This window comes from Ornithorhynchus anatinus, chromosome 11 (genome assembly GCF_004115215.2).
Source record: "Ornithorhynchus anatinus isolate Pmale09 chromosome 11, mOrnAna1.pri.v4, whole genome shotgun sequence".
Lineage (NCBI taxonomy): Eukaryota > Metazoa > Chordata > Mammalia > Monotremata > Ornithorhynchidae > Ornithorhynchus > Ornithorhynchus anatinus.
The window spans coordinates 61,486,232-61,504,685 of NC_041738.1; the positions used below are offsets into that span (position 1 = coordinate 61,486,232).

At 65.0% G+C, this 18,454-nt stretch overlaps 2 protein-coding genes across 2 annotated transcripts; one reads left to right on the forward strand and one right to left on the reverse strand.

Annotated features, from left to right (window-relative positions):
* Positions 1 to 3,325: 3,325 nt before the first annotated feature.
* Positions 3,326 to 9,244, forward strand: SMARCD2 (SWI/SNF related, matrix associated, actin dependent regulator of chromatin, subfamily d, member 2). The gene is made up of 13 exons (XM_029075753.2): positions 3,326 to 3,785; positions 6,500 to 6,684; positions 6,867 to 6,909; positions 7,033 to 7,155; positions 7,310 to 7,468; positions 7,576 to 7,671; positions 7,843 to 7,944; positions 8,038 to 8,199; positions 8,294 to 8,391; positions 8,487 to 8,622; positions 8,717 to 8,839; positions 8,933 to 9,034; positions 9,121 to 9,244. The coding sequence occupies exons 1-13, from the start codon at positions 3,537 to 3,539 to the stop codon at positions 9,172 to 9,174; spliced, it is 1,632 nt and encodes a 543-aa protein (XP_028931586.1). The 5' UTR covers positions 3,326 to 3,536; the 3' UTR covers positions 9,175 to 9,244.
* Positions 9,245 to 10,076: 832 nt separating this feature from the next.
* PSMC5 (proteasome 26S subunit, ATPase 5) lies at positions 10,077 to 18,343 on the reverse strand. Its single transcript, XM_029075754.1, has 12 exons — positions 18,240 to 18,343; positions 14,122 to 14,193; positions 13,566 to 13,635; positions 12,662 to 12,759; positions 12,155 to 12,211; positions 11,816 to 12,046; positions 11,607 to 11,733; positions 10,850 to 11,040; positions 10,670 to 10,768; positions 10,484 to 10,594; positions 10,317 to 10,403; positions 10,077 to 10,197 (listed from the first exon to the last, which is right to left on the reverse strand). The coding sequence occupies exons 1-12, from the start codon at positions 18,261 to 18,263 to the stop codon at positions 10,144 to 10,146; spliced, it is 1,221 nt and encodes a 406-aa protein (XP_028931587.1). The 5' UTR covers positions 18,264 to 18,343; the 3' UTR covers positions 10,077 to 10,143.
* Between the last annotated feature and the right edge of the window lie 111 nt (positions 18,344 to 18,454).

The window sequence follows — 18,454 nt, forward strand, 5'->3', positions numbered from 1 at the left end:
GAGCACTGTTCTAAGCGCTGGGGTAGACATAGGGGAATCAGATTGTCCCACGTGGGGCTCACAGTCTTAATCCCCATTTTACAGATGAGGGAACTGAGGCACAGAGAAGTTAAGTGACTTGCCCACAGTCACACAGCCGACAAGTGGCAGAGCTGGGATTCGAACTCATGAGCCCTGACTCCAAAGCCCGGGCTCTTTCCACTGAGCCACGCTGCTTCTCTAGTGGTCCCACGTGGGGCTCACATTTTTTTTTAATCCCCATTTTTACAGATGAGGTAACTGAGGCACAGAGTTAGTTGCCATTGTTTTTACGAGATGTGCTTCCCCTCGACTCTATTTATTGCCATCGTTCTCGTCCGTCCGTCTCCCCCGATCAGACCGTAAGCCCGTCAAAGGGCAGGGACCGTCTCTACCTGTTGCCGACTTGTTCATTCCAAGCGCTTAGTCCAGTGCTCTGCACATAGTAAGCGCTCAATAAATACTATTGAATGAAAAGTGAAGTGACTTGCCCAAGGTCACCCCGCTGACGAACGGCGGAGCCGGATTGGAACCCATGACCTCTGAGACTCCCAAGCCCGGCCTCTTTCCACTAAGCCACGCTGCTTCTCGATTTATCTCAATTTACAGATGAGATAACTGAGGCCCAGAAAAGTGGTGGAAGCAGGATTAAAACCCAGGTCCTTCTGACTCCCGGGCCTGTGCTCCATCCGCTCTGCCATGCTGCTTCTATCAATCTCACTGATTGAGTGTTGACTGAGTGCTGCACTAATTGTAGTATTTGCTAAGTGAGTACTATGTGCCAAGCACTACACTAAATGTAGGAGTAGATACACAATCAGCTGGTCCCACACAAGAGTCACAGTCTAAGTAGGAGGGCAAGCTGGTGTGGGATCCCCATTTTTTATATGAGGGAACTGAGGCACAGAGAAGTTAAGTGACTTGGCCAAAGTCAACCAGCAGGAACGCTTGGCAGAGCCAGATTTAATAATGGTGGTATTTGTTAAGCGCTTACTATGGGCAGAGCACTGTTCTAAGCGCTGGGGGAGATACAGGGTGATCAGGTTGTCCCACGTGGGGCTCACAGCTTTAATCCCCATTTTTACAGCTGAGGTAACTGAGGCACAGAGAAGTGAAGTGAATCACCCGCAGTAACACAGCTGACAAGTGGCAGATCTGGGAGTCGAACTCATGACCTGTGACCCCCAAGCCCGGGCTCTTTCCACTGAGCCGCGCTGGCCCTCCGACTTCTGTTCCCGGGCTCTTTCATTCACTCATTCACTCGTCTTTTCACAGTCTCAATCCCCATTTTTCAGAGGAGGAAACCGAGGCCCAGAGACGTGAACCGGTTTGCCCGAGTTCACCCAGCAGATGAGTGACAGAGAGAGGATTAGAACCCATAACCTTCTGACTTCCGGGCCCGGGCTCTATCCGCTTCGCCATACAAAAGAGTTGGCAGTTATGTTCCCTGTCCACAACCCTTAGATGGGAACGCAAACTGCTCGCAGGCGGCGGGGTGGGGGGGGGGGCGGGGGGCGGCCCTCTTGACTGGGAGCTGTAAAGAAGCAGCGCGGCTCAGCGGAAAGAGCACGGGCTTTGGAGTCCGAGGTCGTGGGTTCGAATCCCAACTCGGCCACTCGTCAGCTGTGGGACTTTTGGGCGAGTCACTTCACTTCTCGGTGCCTCAGTTACCTCATCTGTACAATGGGGATGAAGACCGTGAGCCCCACGTGGGACAACCTGATTCCCCTGCGTCTACCCCGGCGCTTACAACAGCGTTCGGCACGTAGTAAGCGCTTAACAAATACCCACATTATTATCATTATTAAGCTCACTGTGGGCAGGAAAGTGTCTGTTAGTTGGGAAGCAGCACGGCCTAGTGGATCTAACACGGGCCTGGGAGTCGGAAGGTCATGGGTTCTAATTCCCACTCCTCCACTAGTCTGCCGTGTGACGTTGGGCGAGTCACTTCCCTTCTCTATGCTTCGGTTACCTCCTCTGGAAAATGGAGAATAAGATTGTGAGGCCTAAGCGGGCTAGGGACCGTGTCCAACCCGATTTACTCGTATCTACCCCAGCGCTTAGTACCGTGCCCGGTACTTAATAATAACGGTGGTATCTATTAGGCGCTTACTATGTGCCGAGCACTGTTCTAAGCGCTGGGGGAGATACAAGGGAATCCGCTCCAAGTCTTCATCCCCATTTTCCTGATGGGGTCACTGAGGCCCAGAGAAGTGAAGTGACTTGCCCACAGTCACACAGCTGACATGCGGCAGAGCCGGGATTAGAACCTAAGCTCTTAATAAATATTATTATTATAGTGTCCTCTCCCAAACGCCTAGTACAGCGCTTTGCACCCAGTAAGCGCTCAGTCAATAGGGCTGAATGAGGCTGCCTCCTCCAGGGCGCTGGGCCCCTTAGGCAGCCCGACCCCAGTTGACCTCTGAACTCTGACCTAGGCCAGCTCCCTGGCCCAGGGAAGCGGGAGGGCGGTTCGGTTGGATTGTCCTCGCCCGAGCGGTTAGTACAGTGCTCCGCACACCGCGAGCTGTGGGCAAGTCACTTCTCTGGGCCTCAGTTCCCTCATCTGTCAAATGGGGATGAAGACTGGGAGCCTCACGTGGGGCCACCTGAGGACCCTGGATCCGCCCCAGCGCTTAGAACAGTGCTCGGCACGTAGGAAGCGCTTAACAGATACCTACAGTATTATTAATTCACTTCTCTGGGCCTCAGTGACCTCATCTGTCAAATGGGGCTGAAGACCGTGAGCCTCCCGTGGGCCAACCCGATGACCCTGTATCTCCCGCAGCGCTTAGAACAGTGCTCGGCACCTAGGAAGCGCTTGCTAAATAGCAACATGATTACTGTTATGATTAAAGCCCGATGATTGACGGCTGGATTCCCGCCCGGGCGGCGGGCGGTTTGGGGGCGGTGGGCGGGGCCCGAGGGGGCGGGGCCTGCGGGGCGGCCGGTGATTGGTCCGGGCCGGGAAGGGGGCGGGGCCTCGGCGCGCGCCGCCCGGAGTTGGTGGCGGCGTCGGGGAAGCGGAGCCCGGAAGCGGATTCGGCCGCTCGGGAACGGAGCCAGCGGCCGCGGACTCCAGCCGCCCGGAGCCCGGAGCCCGGAATCCGGAGCCGGAGTCCGGAGCGGATCGAGAAGGGTCGGAGCCCGAAGCGGATCGGGAAGGTCCGGAGCCCGGAGTCCGGAGCGGATCGGAAGCGGATCGGGAAGGTCCGGAGCGGATCGGGAAGGTCCGGAGCCCGGAGCCCGGAGTCCGGATCGGAAGCGGATCGGGAAGGTCCGGAGCCCGGAGTCCGGAGCGGATCGGGAAGGTCCGGAGCGGATCGGATCGGGAAGGTCCGGAGCCCGGAGCCCGGAGCCCGGAGCGGATCGGAAGCGGATCGGGAAGGGCCGGAGCGCGGAGCTCGGGTCGCAGAGCCCGGATCCCGGATCGGATCGAGCGGGCGCGGCATCCCGGAGCGCGGCTGGCGGATCGGGGGTCTCGGAGGCCGGCGCCCGGTTTGGTCCGTCCGGGGCGGATGTCGGGGCGCGGCGCCGGCGGGTTCCCGCTGAGCCCCGGGGGCGGGGCGGTGGCCGCGGCGCTGGGGGCGCCCCCTCCCCCCGCGGGGCCCGGGATGCTGCCCGGCCCGCCCATGCGGGGCCCGGGGCCGGGGCCGGGGCCGGGGCCCGCCGGGCCCGCCGGGGGACCCAACGCCGCCGCTGCCGCCGCCGCCGCCGCCGCCGCCTTCCGCCCCATGGGGCCCACCGGGCCCACTGCTCCCTACCAGGTGAGGACCGGGGGGCGGGGGGGATGGGCTACGGTAGAAGTGCGGGGCAGGAGGCGATCGGGTAGGGCCGGGGGGCGTAGGGTAGAAGTGGGGGGCAGAGGGGATGGGGTAGAAGTGGGGGGGCAGGAGGGCATGGGGAAGAAGTGGGGGGGCAGGAGGGGATGGGATAAAAGTGGGGGGCAGGAAGGGATGGGATAAAAGTGGGGGGCAGGAAGGGATGGGATAGAAGTGGGGGGCAGGAGGGGACGAGGAAGAAGTGGGGGGCAGGAGGGGACGAGGAAGAAGTGGGGGGCAGGAGGGGATGGGATAGAAGTGGGGGGCAGGAAGGGATGGGATAGAAGTGGGGGGCAGGAGGGGACGAGGAAGAAGTGGGGGGTAGAAGGGGATGGGGAAGAAGTGGGGGGCAGGAGGGGACGGGGAAGAAGTGGGGGGTAGGAGGGGATGGGATAGAAGTGGGGGGCAGGAGGGGACGAGGAAGAAGTGAGGGGCAGGAGGGGATGGGATAGAAGTGGGGGGCAGGAGGGGATGGGGAAGAAGTGGGGGGCAGGAGGGCATGGGGGAGAAGTGGTGGACAGGGGTAGAAATGGGGGGGGCAGGAAGGGATGGGGTAGAAATGGGGGGGGCAGGAGGGGATGGGGTAGAAGTGGGGGGCAGGAGGGGATGGGGTGGAAGCGGGGGCCAGGAAGGGATGGGGTAGAGGCAGGGGGCAGGAGGGGATGGGGTGGGGGCCGGGGGCAGGGCGGGACGAGGAAGAGGCAGGAACAGGGAAGTGGGGTAGAGGTGGGGCTGGAAGGGGACGGGGGACGGGGCGGGGCGGGGCAGGGGGGCAGGAGGGAATGGGGCAGAGGCGGAGGGAGGCAGGGTGGGGGAAGGGGTGGGGAAAAGGGCCGGTAGGCAGAGCTGGGGAAGAGGCGGGGGCAGGAGGGCACGGGGGTAGAAGAAGCCGGGCTGTTTTGCAGAGAGGAGGGCGGGTGGGCCGCAGAAGCCTCCAGCGGCAGATGGCGTGGGGGCGGCCTGGCCTCCGAGGATCCGGCGGACGCCGTGGGGAGGGGGCCGGCCGGCCCCGGACCCCCGACCCCGCTCCTCCCCGCCGCCCCGACGGCGTCCGGCCGGGAGAGCCGGCACGGGGTCGGCGGAGGCCGGAGGGGCGGAGGGGAGGGAGCCGGCCGGTGCCGGGGGCGGCAGAGGGGCGCCTCGCCCGGGGAGGGGGGCGCCGTGCCCGGCCGCCGGGCGCCGCCGGGATCCGCGGCCCCGCCACCCGCCCGAGGGACGGGCGCGGGGGTCCGAGGCCACCCGGCCCCCGTCTCCGGCCGGGGGACGGCGGGGTCCCCAAGCCCGGGTCTCGCCGGGCAGGGTGGACGCTCCCCCTGCCCCGCGTCCATCTCCACCCGCCGGCCGGGTTCCCCCCGCCTGAGCCCGGCCCTGGAAACCCCCTGGCCGGGCAGACGGTCGCATTTCGTGAGCGTTTACCGGGTGCGGAGCACTGTACCGAGCACTGGGGAGAGTACAGCATGGCAACACGAGAGACACGTTTCCCGCCCTCCACGAGCCCCCTCTCCCCGTCGCCCGCCCTCGGCCCCGGGCGGCTCCCCTCTCCGGCCCGGAGGACGATGACGATCATCACGCTATCGGTTAAGCGCCCGCTGTGTGCCGAGCGCCGTCCTTAGCACCGAGGGAGACGCGAGGTCATCGGGTTGTCCCCCGTGGGCCCCCGGTCTTCATCCCCGTCCTCCAGAGGAGGGAATCGAGGCCCGGAGAAATGAAGCGACTGGCCCGGGGTCACGCGGCGGACGCGTGGCGGAGCCGGGATCGGAACCCACGACCTCCGGGCCCGGGCTCTCGCCGCTGGGCCAAGGAGAAGCGGCCAGGGATCTCCGGCCGGCCCGCCTGCCTCCCCCCACCCTCCCGCCCCGCAGCCTCTTGGGCTCCGCTGCCCGGTTTGGCCGGTTTAACCGGTCGCTCCATCCCCGGCCCCGGCGGGGCCGAGAGGGGGAAGCTGCCGGGAGGGGGGGGGTCGGGCCCTGCTCCGCCCCCGCCTCCTCACCCCCTCTCCCCCCTCCGGCCGCCGCTCCCCCCGGTGCCCCGGGAGAGGCGGGGGGCGGTCGGCCCCGGCACGGCCGCGGGGTCCTGACCCCACCCCACCCAAGTCCTCCAGCTGCCCCGGGTGGAGGGGAGGAGAAAGAAAGGGGACCAGTGACGGGCGAAGCGAGGGGCGCCCCGACCCCTCCCCAACCTCAGTCCCCCACTCGGCCCGTCCCCGTCTCCTCCGGGATCTGGGCGGCCGCCGGGGCGGGGACGGGGTCGCTCGGGTTTTGACCCGTCGGCCCCTCGCGAGCCAGGGAACGGGCCGCCTCTCTCCCGCTCCCCTTCCTGAGCCCCCGTCCCCCGGGCGCGGGTCCGGCCGGGGCAGAGAGAGCGGCCGAGAGCCCTGGCCGCGGCCCAGACCGGGCCGGATGGGGTGCGGCGGTGGGGAGGAGGGGAGCAGGTAGCAGAGCCCGCTGGCAGCCCGAGAGATGGGGCGGGCCCACGGGAGAGCAGGGCGGGCGGTCGGCTCCTCCCGACCTCCGCGCTCCGACCCGGCCTCCCCCCTCCTCGGCCCCGGGCACCGCCGCCTCGGCGGTCGGCGAGGGCGGGGCCGGGGGATGCCCCGTGCCGCCGCCCCCCCCCCCCCCCCCCCCGGCTACCCGGCGACACGCGCCTCCTCTCTCCCCCAGCGGCCGGGCATGTCGCCCGGGAGCCGCATGCCCATGGGGGGTCTGCAGGTGGGGCCCCCCGCCGGGCCGCCGTTCGGGACGGCCTCCCCGCTGCGCCCCGGGATGCCGCCGGCCATGATGGACCCGTTTCGCAAGCGCCTGCTGGTGCCCCAGGCCCAGCCCCCGCTGCCTCCCCAGCGCCGAGGGTGAGCGCCCAGCCCTTCCTCCCCTCGCCCCCTTCCCCCTCCCCCGTCCCGCCCGGGCCCGCCGGGACGTCGGGGTCGGGGACGGAGAGGGTGGCCCGCGGGACCGCCGACCGGCCCACGCGCGCGCGTTTTCCGCGCTTGTGTCTGATGTCCGCGCGTGCCTCTCGTGTCCGGAAGCGCAGCCTGAAGAGAAGAAAGATGGCGGACAAAGTTCTACCTCAGCGGGTGAGCCCCTCCTTCCCTCCCTCAAGCCCCGGGCTGGAGGGGGGAGGGACCGTGGTGACCTCCGGGTGACGGGGTGAGGCGAGGTCCCGACGGCGGCCCGTCCGTCTCCTCCTCGGCTCCCAGATCCGGGAGCTGGTCCCGGAGTCTCAGGCCTACATGGACCTGCTGGCTTTTGAGCGGAAACTGGACCAAACCATCGCCCGGAAGCGCATGGAGATCCAGGAGGCCATCAAGAAACCCCTCACGGTGAGGCGGCCCCCCCCTCCCGCCCGCCTCTCCCCGGTCCCTCCCGTGAACGGGAGGGCCCGGGACGCCCCCGGCCTCGGCCCCGTGTCGGGGGGAGGGGGCCGACCCCGCGGCCCGGCCCCGGTGACGCGGGTGGTCTCTCCGGTCCCCGCAGCAAAAGCGGAAGCTGCGCATCTACATCTCCAACACCTTCAGCCCCAGCAAGGCGGAGGGCGAGGGGGCCGCGGGCACGGCCGGGGCGGCCCCGGGCGCGGCCCCGGGGGACAAGGTGGCCTCCTGGGAGCTGCGCGTGGAGGGGAAGCTGCTGGATGACGTAAGCGGGGCGGGCCGGGCCACGGGGGGGGGGGGGGGGTGTTGGGGGGAGATGGGGAGGGGAGCCGGGGGGCCCTCGTCCACCCTCGCCCGCCCGTCTCCCTCCAGCCCAGCAAGCAGAAGAGGAAGTTCTCTTCCTTCTTCAAGAGTCTGGTCATCGAGCTGGACAAGGAGCTGTACGGGCCCGACAACCACCTGGTGGAGGTGAGCCGCCGGTCGGGCCGCCCCTCGCCACCCCCCCCCCGGCTCTGCTGCTCCAGGGGCTGGGGGGTGTCGAGGCAGCGGGGAACTTGCAGTTTTGGGGCGGGGGGCGCCGACGGGGAGCTCCTCGGGGGCCGGGCCGGTGATGGGTCCCGCCTCCCCCTCCCGCCCCAGTGGCACCGGATGCCGACGACCCAGGAGACCGACGGCTTCCAGGTGAAGCGGCCGGGGGATCTGAACGTCAAGTGCACCCTGCTGCTCATGCTGGACCACCAGGTGACCGCCCGCGCCCTCCCTCCCCTCCCCCGGCCCTCCCCCCCCCCTCCCCGGCTAACCCCCAGCCCGGGCCTCCCCGTCTCCCCTCCGCAGCCCCCCCAGTACAAGCTGGACCCGCGGCTGGCCCGGCTGCTGGGCGTGCACACCCAGACCCGGGCGGCCATCATGCAGGCGCTGTGGCTCTACATCAAACACAACCAGCTGCAGGACGGCCACGAGCGAGAGTACATCAACTGTAACCGCTACTTCCGCCAGGTCCGTCCCCCCCCCCCCCCCGGCCCCCGGGCCCCCGGGCCCCTGGGCCCCCGCCCCCCGGGCTCCCCTGACCCGCCCCCCGCCTCCCCGCCAGATCTTCAGCTGCGGCCGCCTGCGTTTCTCGGAGATCCCCATGAAGCTGGCGGGGCTGCTGCAGCACCCGGATCCCATCGTCATCAACCACATCATCAGGTGGGGCCGGGCGGGGGGCCGGCGGGGCCGCGGGGGGCCGGAGGGGCCGCGGGGGGCCAGGCCCCGGCCTGACCCGGCCCGGCCCGGCCCGGCAGCGTGGACCCCAGCGACCAGAAGAAGACGGCCTGCTACGACATCGACGTGGAGGTGGACGACCCCCTCAAGGCCCAGATGAGCAACTTCCTGGCCTCCACCACCAACCAGCAGGAGATCGCCTCGCTGGACGGCAAGGTCAGAGCGCCGGGGGGCCCCCCGGACCCCAGCCCCCGCCCCCTCCGGCCCCCGTGACCGGCGCCGCAGCCGCTCCCCTCCCGTCCCCCGGCAGATCCACGAGACCATCGAGTCCATCAACCAGCTGAAGACCCAGCGGGACTTCATGCTGAGTTTCAGCACGGACCCCCAGGACTTCATCCAGGAATGGCTGCGCTCCCAGCGCCGCGACCTCAAGGTCGGGCCGGGCCGCCGGGCGGGCCGGGGAGGGGCCGGAGGGGGGTCGGCGAGCCGTCTCTCAATTCCCCCCCCCCCCCGCCCCCCGCCCCAGATCATCACGGACGTCATCGGGAACCCGGAGGAGGAACGCCGCTCTGCCTTCTACCACCAGCCCTGGGCCCAGGAGGCCGTGGGCCGCCATATCTTCGCCAAGGTGAGCCGCTGGCCTCCCGGCCCCCCCGGGGGAGATTCTCCGCCCGCGGACCCCCTCCCCCCTGAGCCGCTTGCTTCCTCCCCCAGGTACAGCAGCGCCGGCAGGAACTGGAACAGGTGCTGGGCCTCCGCCTGACCTAACGCCCGCGGGGACCCCACGCCTCCCCCTCGCGTCCGGCCCCGCCGACCCCCCCCAACCCCCAACGCCCCCCCACCCGGGGCCGGGGGCCGACTTGTTAGTTAGTGACGTAGATGTAGGAAGGGGGGGGGGGGGTCAGCTGCTCCGCCCCGCCTCCTCACCCACCGGGGCCGCGGTCCCGGGGGGCCAGAGCTGGGGAGGGGGTGCTTGGTGTACAAGGGGTGGGGGTGGGGGGGCCGGCAGCGGCACGGGGCGGCGGGTGGGGGGGGTCGGGGGAGAAGGGGCCGGGCTACGACTCTGAAACGGAGAACTTTTCCTTCTGAACCAAAGGCGGCGAGTGAGTGTTTACAGGCCCGGTGCAGCCTGCCGGGGTGGGGGGGGGCCGGGGGCGGGGGGCGCAGGGTGCGGGTCCCTGCCCCGCGGGATTTTCTAAACCAAAGATCTGGGCCGCCCCGTACCCCTCCCCACCCCGCGGGTCTCTTTCCTTCAGGTATCTGCTGCACTATCGGGGGAGCGAGGTGGGGGGGCGTGGGGGGGGGCGGTGGCGGTCAGGAGCCGGGGCGGGGGAGGCGGGGCGTGGCCACCCGCCCCCCTCCCGCAGCACTTCTTTCCTCGATCTATGCAAGCGGCTCAGGGCCGCCGGCCCCGGCCCCGCGGGGACCGGGGCGGTTGGGGGGTGGGGGGCGGCCGGGGGAGGGGCGGGCAGGCTTCAGCAGGGATGGGGGGGGGGGGGGGGGCTGGGGCCGGATTGATCCTGGGCAGCGGGAGGGCTTTAGCAGGTGCCGGGAGGGGCTCGTTTGGAGTTTTTTTTTTCCAATAAAAATCCTTTTGTTTACTTGTGGGCCTGGTCACTGGGCCGGGAGGAGGAGGGGCCCCACAGCCAACCAACCAGCCGACCACCGCGTCCACGCACGTCACAGAGCTTTATTGGGGCCGGACGCGCGGGCGGCCCCCGGACTCCCCGCGGCCCCTCATTTCCACAGCTTCTTGATGGACATGTTCTTCTCGCTGTCCTTCTGCATGACCTGCAACGGACCCACACGGGGGCTGGGAGCGGGCCCGCGCCCGGCCCCTCCCGGTCCTCCGGCCCCTCCGGTCCCCCCGCCGAGCCCGTCCTGCCCCGGCCCCCCCCCCCCCCCTTTACCTTGGCCACGGCCATCTCGAAGTCCTCCTGCGTCACGTGGACGCGCCGTTCCCGCAGGGCGTACATCCCGGCCTCCGTGCACACGCCCTGGGGAGCGGGAGGGAGGTGAGGCCCGCCGGGCCCGCGCCCGGTCCGGTCCGTCCCGCCCCCCGGCCCCGGCTACCTACCTTGACTTCGGCCCCCGATGCCCCCGGCATGAGCTCGGCAATCTTGCGCAGGTTGATGCCCCGCGTCAGGTTCATCTTCCGCGAGTGGATCTTGAGGATGTCCAGGCGGGCCTGGGGCCGGAAGGCACCTCAGTGCCCGCCTCCGGGGCCCGGCCTCCGCCCCCGCGCCCCCCCAATCCTTCCTACCTCCTCATTGGGTGGGGGGAACTCAATCTTCCTGTCGATGCGGCCCGGGCGCAGCAGGGCCGAGTCCAGGATGTCGATCCTGTTGGTGGCCATGATGACCTGGGGGCCGCCGCAGCGTCAGGCCCCGCGGGACGGGCGAGGGGAGCCCCCGCGGCCCGGCCCCCGCCCCCGGCCGCCTACCTTGATGTTCTTGGTGGCCTCGAAGCCGTCCAGCTGGTTGAGCAGCTCCAGCATCGTGCGCTGCACCTCGCTGTCGCCGCCGGAGCCCCCCTCCAGGCGCGAAGAGCCGATGGAGTCGATCTCGTCCATGAAGATGATGGAGGGGGCGTGCTCCCGGGCCATCACGAACAACTCCCGCACCATCCGGGCCCCTGGGGGCGGGCCGGGGAACCCACCCCGCGAGAGCCGCCGTCAGCGTGGGGGGGCCGAGCCCCGTGCTCGGGGCGGGGGGACGGGACGGAAGCCCGGCCGGGCCCAGGGCGCCGAGGGGAACCGGGCGCTCCATCCGACCCGTCAATCAGCGGTGGCAACCGAGCACCGTCCGGAGCGGAGCGACACGCTGGGCGCTTTATGGGGGGGGGGGGGGCGACGGAGGGAGCGGTGACGACGGTAACACCGGCGGAATCCGCTGAGCGCTTAACCCCGTGCCGAGCACTGGGGGAGACGCGGGACGACCGGGTGGGACGCGGTCCCTACCCCTACCCGGGGTGCCCGGTCCGAGGAGGGAACCGAGCCCCAGACAAATGGCTCGCCCGAGGTTACAAGTAAGCGGCAAAGCTGGCGCCGGACGCCAGGTCCTCCAACCCCCCCGGACCCGGGCTCTTTCCACTGGGCCGCGCCACCTCTCCCCTCTCGCGGCGTGCGAGCGCCGGGGCCCGGCTGGCGGACGGAGGCCGGCGTGAGCGGGGAGGGCCGCCCGGAGGAGAGGGGCTCTCACCTTCTCCGATGAACTTCTGCACCAGCTCGGAGCCCGAGACCCGGATGAAGGTGCAGTCGGTGTGATGGGCCACGGCCCGGGCCAGCAGCGTCTTCCCGGTGCCGGGGGGGCCGTACAGCAACACTCCCTGGGGCCGGGGAGGGGGGGAGGTCAGCGGCGCGGCGGGCGGGGAGCCCCAGCGGCCCTTCGCGGCCGGCCCCCCCCCTCACCTTGGGCTGCGCGATGCCCAGCGCCTCGAAGAGCTCGGGGTGCTTGACGGGCAGCTCGATGACCTCCTTGATCTCCTTGATCTGCTTGTCCAGGCCGCCTATCATCTCGTAGGTGGAGTCGGGCACCTTCTCCACCATCATGAGCGACACCAGGGGGTCGACTTTGTTGGGCAGGATCTTGTGCAGGGTGTAGCTGTCGTTGCGCAGGGCCACGCGGCAGTTGGGGGTCACCTGCCCGGGCGGCCCACCACCAGGCTGACTCCTGTGGCCCTCCGCCCCGCCCCCGGCCCGATCCCGCCTCCGCAGACGCCCCCGCCCCGCCCCCGGCCTCCAACTCACGTCGTTGATGTCTATGTTCTTGTCCACGTCCACCACGAACTTGCCCTCGGGATGGACCTACACGCGAATAATAATAACGATAGTGACGGTATTTGTTAAGCGCTTACGAGGTGCCAAGCACCGTTCTGAGCGCTTGGGGGGGGGGGACGGGGGGGGGGGGACACAAGCTCATCAGGTCGTCCCAGGTGGGGCTCACACTCTTGACTCCCATTTTACAGAGGTGGTAACTGAGGCTTAGTAAAGTGACTTGCCTACAGCCGAAAAGTGGCGGAGCCGGGATTAGAACCCACGACCTCCCACTCCCAAGCCCGGCCTCTTGCCACTGAGCCACGCTGCTTCCCTTAAAGCACGTGAATGTGTACAGGCACAGACCCGCACACGGAGAAGCTCGGCGTGGGGCTTCCGGCCACCACGACGGGGGGATGTGGGAGAGGGCTGGGGGGCAGCGGAGGGTGTCGGGGGGCTGCGGCGCCTCCTCCTCCCCACCCCGTGCCCCAAAGGCCATACCTTGACCAACACCTTCTTCTTGTCCATGGCCCGGACCACCTCCCCGACGTAGGAGCCCTGCTCCTGCAGCAGCTGGAGCTCTTCCCGTAGCAGCCGCACTGAGGACCACCATAATCGGGGGGCATCCCGTAAGCACTTGCTACGGGGCCGATAATGTCGACAGATACTAATAATCGGGGCATCTGTTAAGCGCGTGCTATCTGCCGAGCGCCGTTCTAAGCGCTGGGGGAGATTCGAGTCGACTGGGTTGAACGCCGGCCCTGGCCGACACGGGGCTCGGTCTCCATCCCCATTTCACGGGCGGGGTCAGCGAGGCGCAGAAACGCCCGGCGACTCGCCCGAGGTCGGGCGGCAGATGGGTGGCGGGGCCGGGATTCGCACCCGCTCCCTCCGTCTCCCGGGCTCCATCCACTGGACCGCGCGCCGGGCTGGATACGAGACGGCCCGGCGCGGTCCCTGGGCCCTCGTGGGACTCCCGGTCTAAGGGAGAGGACGTATTTGACCCCGTTTTCCAGAGCGGGAGACTGAGGCCCCGAGAAGTGACAGAACCGAAGTCACCCAGCAGCGGAGAGGCAGAGCTGGGATTAGAACCCGGGTCTCTGGACTCCCAGGCCGCGCAGCTCCATCCGCCGGGCCGTGCCGTGGCAGCCGCCGGCTTGGGGAAGGGAGTCTGGTCTCCCGTCGGGTGGCTCTGGGCCGCTAGACTGCAAGCTCCTCGTGGGCGGGGATCGGGTCTACCCGCTCGGTTGTACCGGACTCTCCCGAGCGCTCAGTACAGCGCCCCGCACTCAACAAGCACCGCAGATCGATTGGGGGCCCCCTCCGGTTTTCCCCGCAGTCCCTCTCCGGTTGGGAGAGAGTCGGCCGCAGCGGGAGAGGGGACTCCCGGGCCGGGCCCGCTTACCCTTGGCATTCAGCTCGTTTCTCTGGGCCTGCAGTCGCCGCAGGTTCTGGCTCTTGTCGTTTACGATCAGCTGTTGGAGGGGGCAAATGAATCCGCTGCACCGGGGACCCCCCTCTCTCGACAACCGCGGGGACCGCCGACCCCGCTCACCGGGCCCGGGACGCTCTTCTCCCCCTTTTCCGCCACGGCCAAAGCCCGTCCTCTCCCTCTAGACCGTGAGCTCCTTTGTGAGCCGGGACGGGTCTGTTAATACCCTCTCAAGCGCTGAGTTGCTCGGCACGGGTAAGCGCTCAAGAAATACCGCTGATGGATTGATGTCCCCCACTTCCAAGCCCGACCAGGAACCCAGCCGCTCCAGGAAGTCTCTTCCTCCTCCTCCTCCCGCCCGGGACCGGCTCCGGCGGTGCCGTGACCGGGGCCTGCTCGCTCTGGAAGCTCGCGGTGGGCAGGGAACGCGCCTGCTTATCGTATCGCACGGTCCCAAGTGCTTACTACAGTGCTCTGCCCCCAGTGAGCGCTCACTGAATGAACGGGGCCCCCCCCGGGGGGCACTCACCTGCAGCTCCTCGATCTTTGACAGGTAATACTGGCGGAGGCCGCTGCCCACCTTGCCCTCCTCCAACTCCATCTGCAGGCAGAAGGCACCGCCGTGTCAGCCCGGGGCTCGATCGATCGGATCGATCGAGCTCCCTCTAGACCGGAAGCTTGTTGTGGGGAGGGGACGCGTCTACTGTGTTCATTCGGTCGGATTTATTGAGCGCTGGCTGCGTGCAGAGCACTTCACTACGCGCTTGGGAAGTACAATTCGGCAACAGATAGAGACAATCCCCGCCCAACGACGGGCTCACGGTCTAGAAGACCCCCCGATGAGACCGTAAACCCGTCAAAGGGCAGGGACTGTCTCTATCTGTTGCCAATTTGTACAATCCAAGCGTTTAGTCCAGTGCTCTGCACGTAGTAAGCGCTCACTAAATACTATTGAATGAATGAATAGAAGGGGGAGCCTGACAACGAAACAGATAGACATCAATCGCCTCGAGTGCTCTCCCAAGTGCTCAGTTGAGTGCTCTGCACACGGTGAGCGCTCAGTAAATACCACTGACGACCTTACAGTCAGTGTACTCAGAGAAGCAGGGTGGCTCGTTGGAAAGAGCCCGGGCTTGGGAGTCAGAGGTCGTGGGTTCTAATCCCGGCTCCGCCACTTGTCAGCTGGGTGGCTTTGGGCAAGTCACTTCACTTCTCTGTGCATCAGTGACCTCATCTGGAAAACGGGGATGAAGACTGTGAGCCCCATGTGGGACAACCTAATTACCATGTATCTACCCAGCGCTTAGAACAGTGCTTGGCACATAGTAAGCGCTTAACAAATACCAAAATTACTATTATTACAGTCGCTCTACATTGTAAGGTGACCGTGGGCAAGGAAAGTGTCGCCAACTGTTATACTGTACTCTCCCAGGAGCTCAGGACAAGCGCTCCAATAAATGCGACCGGCCCGGGGCTAATGGACCAGGGTAGCTTGGAGAGGGGGAGGCAGGTTGGCCACCTGTGGGAGAAGCAGCGTGGCTCAGTGGAAAGAGCACGGGCTTTGGAGTCAGGGCTCATGAGTTTGAATCCCAGCTCTGCCACTTGTCGGCTGTGTGACTGTGGGCAAGTCACTTAACTTCTCTGGGCCTCAGTTCCCTCATCTGTAAAATGGGGATTAAGACTGTGAGCCCCATGTGGGACAACCTGATTCCCCTATGTCTACCCCAGCGCTTAGAACAGTGCTCGGCACATAGTAAGCGCTTAACAAAAATACCAACATTAAATACCAACACCAGTTCAGCCTGGGACGGCGAGGCAGATTCATAATATTTTGCCCCCCTCCCTCCGGTGCTTATTTTTGGGTAGGGATACTGGGACGGGGGGGACGGGGCGGGGTTGGGTGGAAGAAGCACCTGCCCCCCACCCACAGAGCCACTGACACGGGGACCCCTTCGATAAACACCGCACAGTGACACCCCACAAGCTACCCCTGGCAACTACTTGGGGCAGTTTGGATCTGCGATACCGATGGGCATTTGATATCCACCCCACCCTCAGCCCCACGGCACTTATGCACATTCCTATTACAAAACACTTTACAATCTGTGTATCTAAATGCCTCCCCCACGAGACTATAAACTCACTGGGGTCAGGGTATAGTGCTCCGCACACAATAAGCGTAAACATGCAGGGGACACGTCTGTGAGTTCATTCAATCATTTAATCATATTTATTGAGCGCTTTAAGGTGTGCACAGCACTGTTTCAAGTGCTTGGGAAAATACACTATCGTGATAAGCGATCGTTATAATACAATATAGAACTATAACGATTCTGTTGTATTGCTCTCTCCCAAACGCTTAGTACAGTGGTCTGCACACAGTAAACGTTTAATACCAGTGACTGACTGATAGGCGGTCACTACCTGATGAAGTACTTATAATAATAATAATAGTATTAAGTGCTTACTATGTGCCAAGCACCGTTCTAAGCGCTGGGATAGATACAAGATAATCGGGGTGTCCCACATGGGGCTCCCAGTCTTAATCCCCATTTTACAGATGAGGTCACTGAGGCACAGAGAGGTCAAGTGGCTTGCCCAAGGTCACAGAGCTGACAAGCGGCGGAGCCGGGATTAGAACCCACATCCCCTGACTCCCAAGCCCGGGCTCTTTCCACGAAGCCATGCTACTTTTCACGTTGTTGGTACTCGTTTACCAACTCTGCTTTACAGTGCTCTGCCGAGCGCTTAGTATCCCGTTCTCTCCGCAGTAGGCGCTCAATAAATACCACTGATAACCACACAGTTGCCCACCGACAACGCAAACTCTTCCTCCACTCCCCCTCTCTCCATCTTTCCCACCCACCCCTCTCTCAAACCCCTCTAAGCTGTAGCCTCCCAAGCGTTTCGTTCAGTGGCCTGCACAGAGTTAGCGCTCCATAATAATAATAATGTTGGTATCTGTTAAGCGCTTATCATGTGCAGAGGACTGTTCTAAGCGCTGGGGCAGATACAGGGAAATCAGCAGCATGGCTTAGTGGAAAGAGCCTGGGCTTGGGAGTCAGAGGTCGTGGGTTCGAATCCCGGCTCCGCCACTTTTCTGCTGCGTGACTTTGGGCAAGTCACTTCACTTCTCCGGCCTCGGTGACCTCATCTGGAAAAGGGGGATGAAGACTGGGAGCCTCACGTGGGACAACCCGATGACCTTGTATCCCCCCCTGCGCTTAGAACGGTGCTTGGCACATAGTAAGCACTAAACAAATGCCATCATTAGTATTATTATTAAAATGGGGGTGAAGACTGTGAGCCCAATGTGGGACAACCTGATGACCTTGGATCTATCCCAGCGCTTAGAACGGTGCCTTGGCACCTAGTAAGTGCTTAAGTAATACCATCATTATTATTAAAATGGGGGTGAAAGCTGTGAGCCCCACGTAGGACAACCTGATGACCTAGGATCTATCCCAGCGCTCAGAACGGTGCTTGGCACCTAGTCAGGCCTTAACAAATGCCATCATCATCATCATCATCATTATTAAAGTGGGGGTGAAGGCCATTATTATTATTAAAATGGGGGTGAAGACCGTGAGCCCCACGTAGGCCAACCTGATGACTTTGGATCTCCCCCAGCGCTTAGCACCTAGTCAGCGCTTCACAAATGCCATCATCATCATCATCATCATTAAAGTGGGGGTGAAAACCATCATCATTATTATTATTATTATTAAAATGGGGGTGAAGACCGCGAGCCCCACGTAGTCCAACCTGATGACTTTGCATCTATCCCAGTGCTTAGAACAGCGCTTGGCACCTAGTCGGCGCTTCACAAATGCCATCATCATCATCATCATCATAAAGTGGGGGTGAAAAACCATCATTATTATTATTAAAATGGGGGTGAAGACCGTGAGCCCCACGTAGGCCAACCTGCTGACTTTGGATCTCCCCCAGCGCTTAGCACAGCGCTTGGCACCTTGTCAGCGCTTCACAAATGCCATCATCATCATCATTATTATTAAAGTGGGGGTGAGGATCATCGTTATTATTATTAAAATGGGGATAAAGACTGTGAGCCCTAGGTAGGCCAACCTAAAGACTTTGGATCTATCCCAGCGCTTAGCACAGCGCTGGGCACCTAGTCGGCGCTTCACAAATGCCATCATCATCATCATCAACATCATTATTAAAGTGGGGGTGAAAGCCATCATTATTATTGTCATTATTATTCATTCATTCATTCAATAGTATTTATTGAGCGCTTACTATGTGCAGAGCACTGTACTAAGCGCTTGGGATGAACAAGTCGGCAACAGAGAGAGACGGTCCCTGCCGTTTGACGGGCTTACAGTCATATTAAAATGGGGGTGAAGCCTGTGAGCCCCAAGTAGGACAAGCTGATGTAGCCCAGCGCTCAGAACAGCGCCTGGCACCTAGTCAGCGCTGAGGCCATGGCACGATGACGGTGAGGAAGATGATCCGAGCCCCGGGGAGACGCCAACCCCGCTCTCCCAAGCCCCGGGCGGGTCGGACGGGGGTGTCGGGTTGGTCCGGGACGGGTCGGGAAGGGTCGGGAAGGGTTGGGGAGGGGAGGGCCGGGCCGGGCCGGGCCGGGGGCGGGGGAGGGGGGGGAAGGGGGAATCCCCTCACCTGATCGGGCCCGTCCAACGCCATCTTGGCCGAGGGCGCGCGGCGGGCGGCTTCTCCCTCAGGCCCGCCCGCGCCTGCGCGACCACCCGCCCGGGGGCGGGGCCGGCACGAGGACTTCCGGGTCGGGCGGCCCGGATGACGTAAGCGGGGAGGGGAGGGGAGGCCGAGCCGGAAGTGCGGGGGGGCGCGCGGGGCCGCACGTGCGCCGAGGAGGG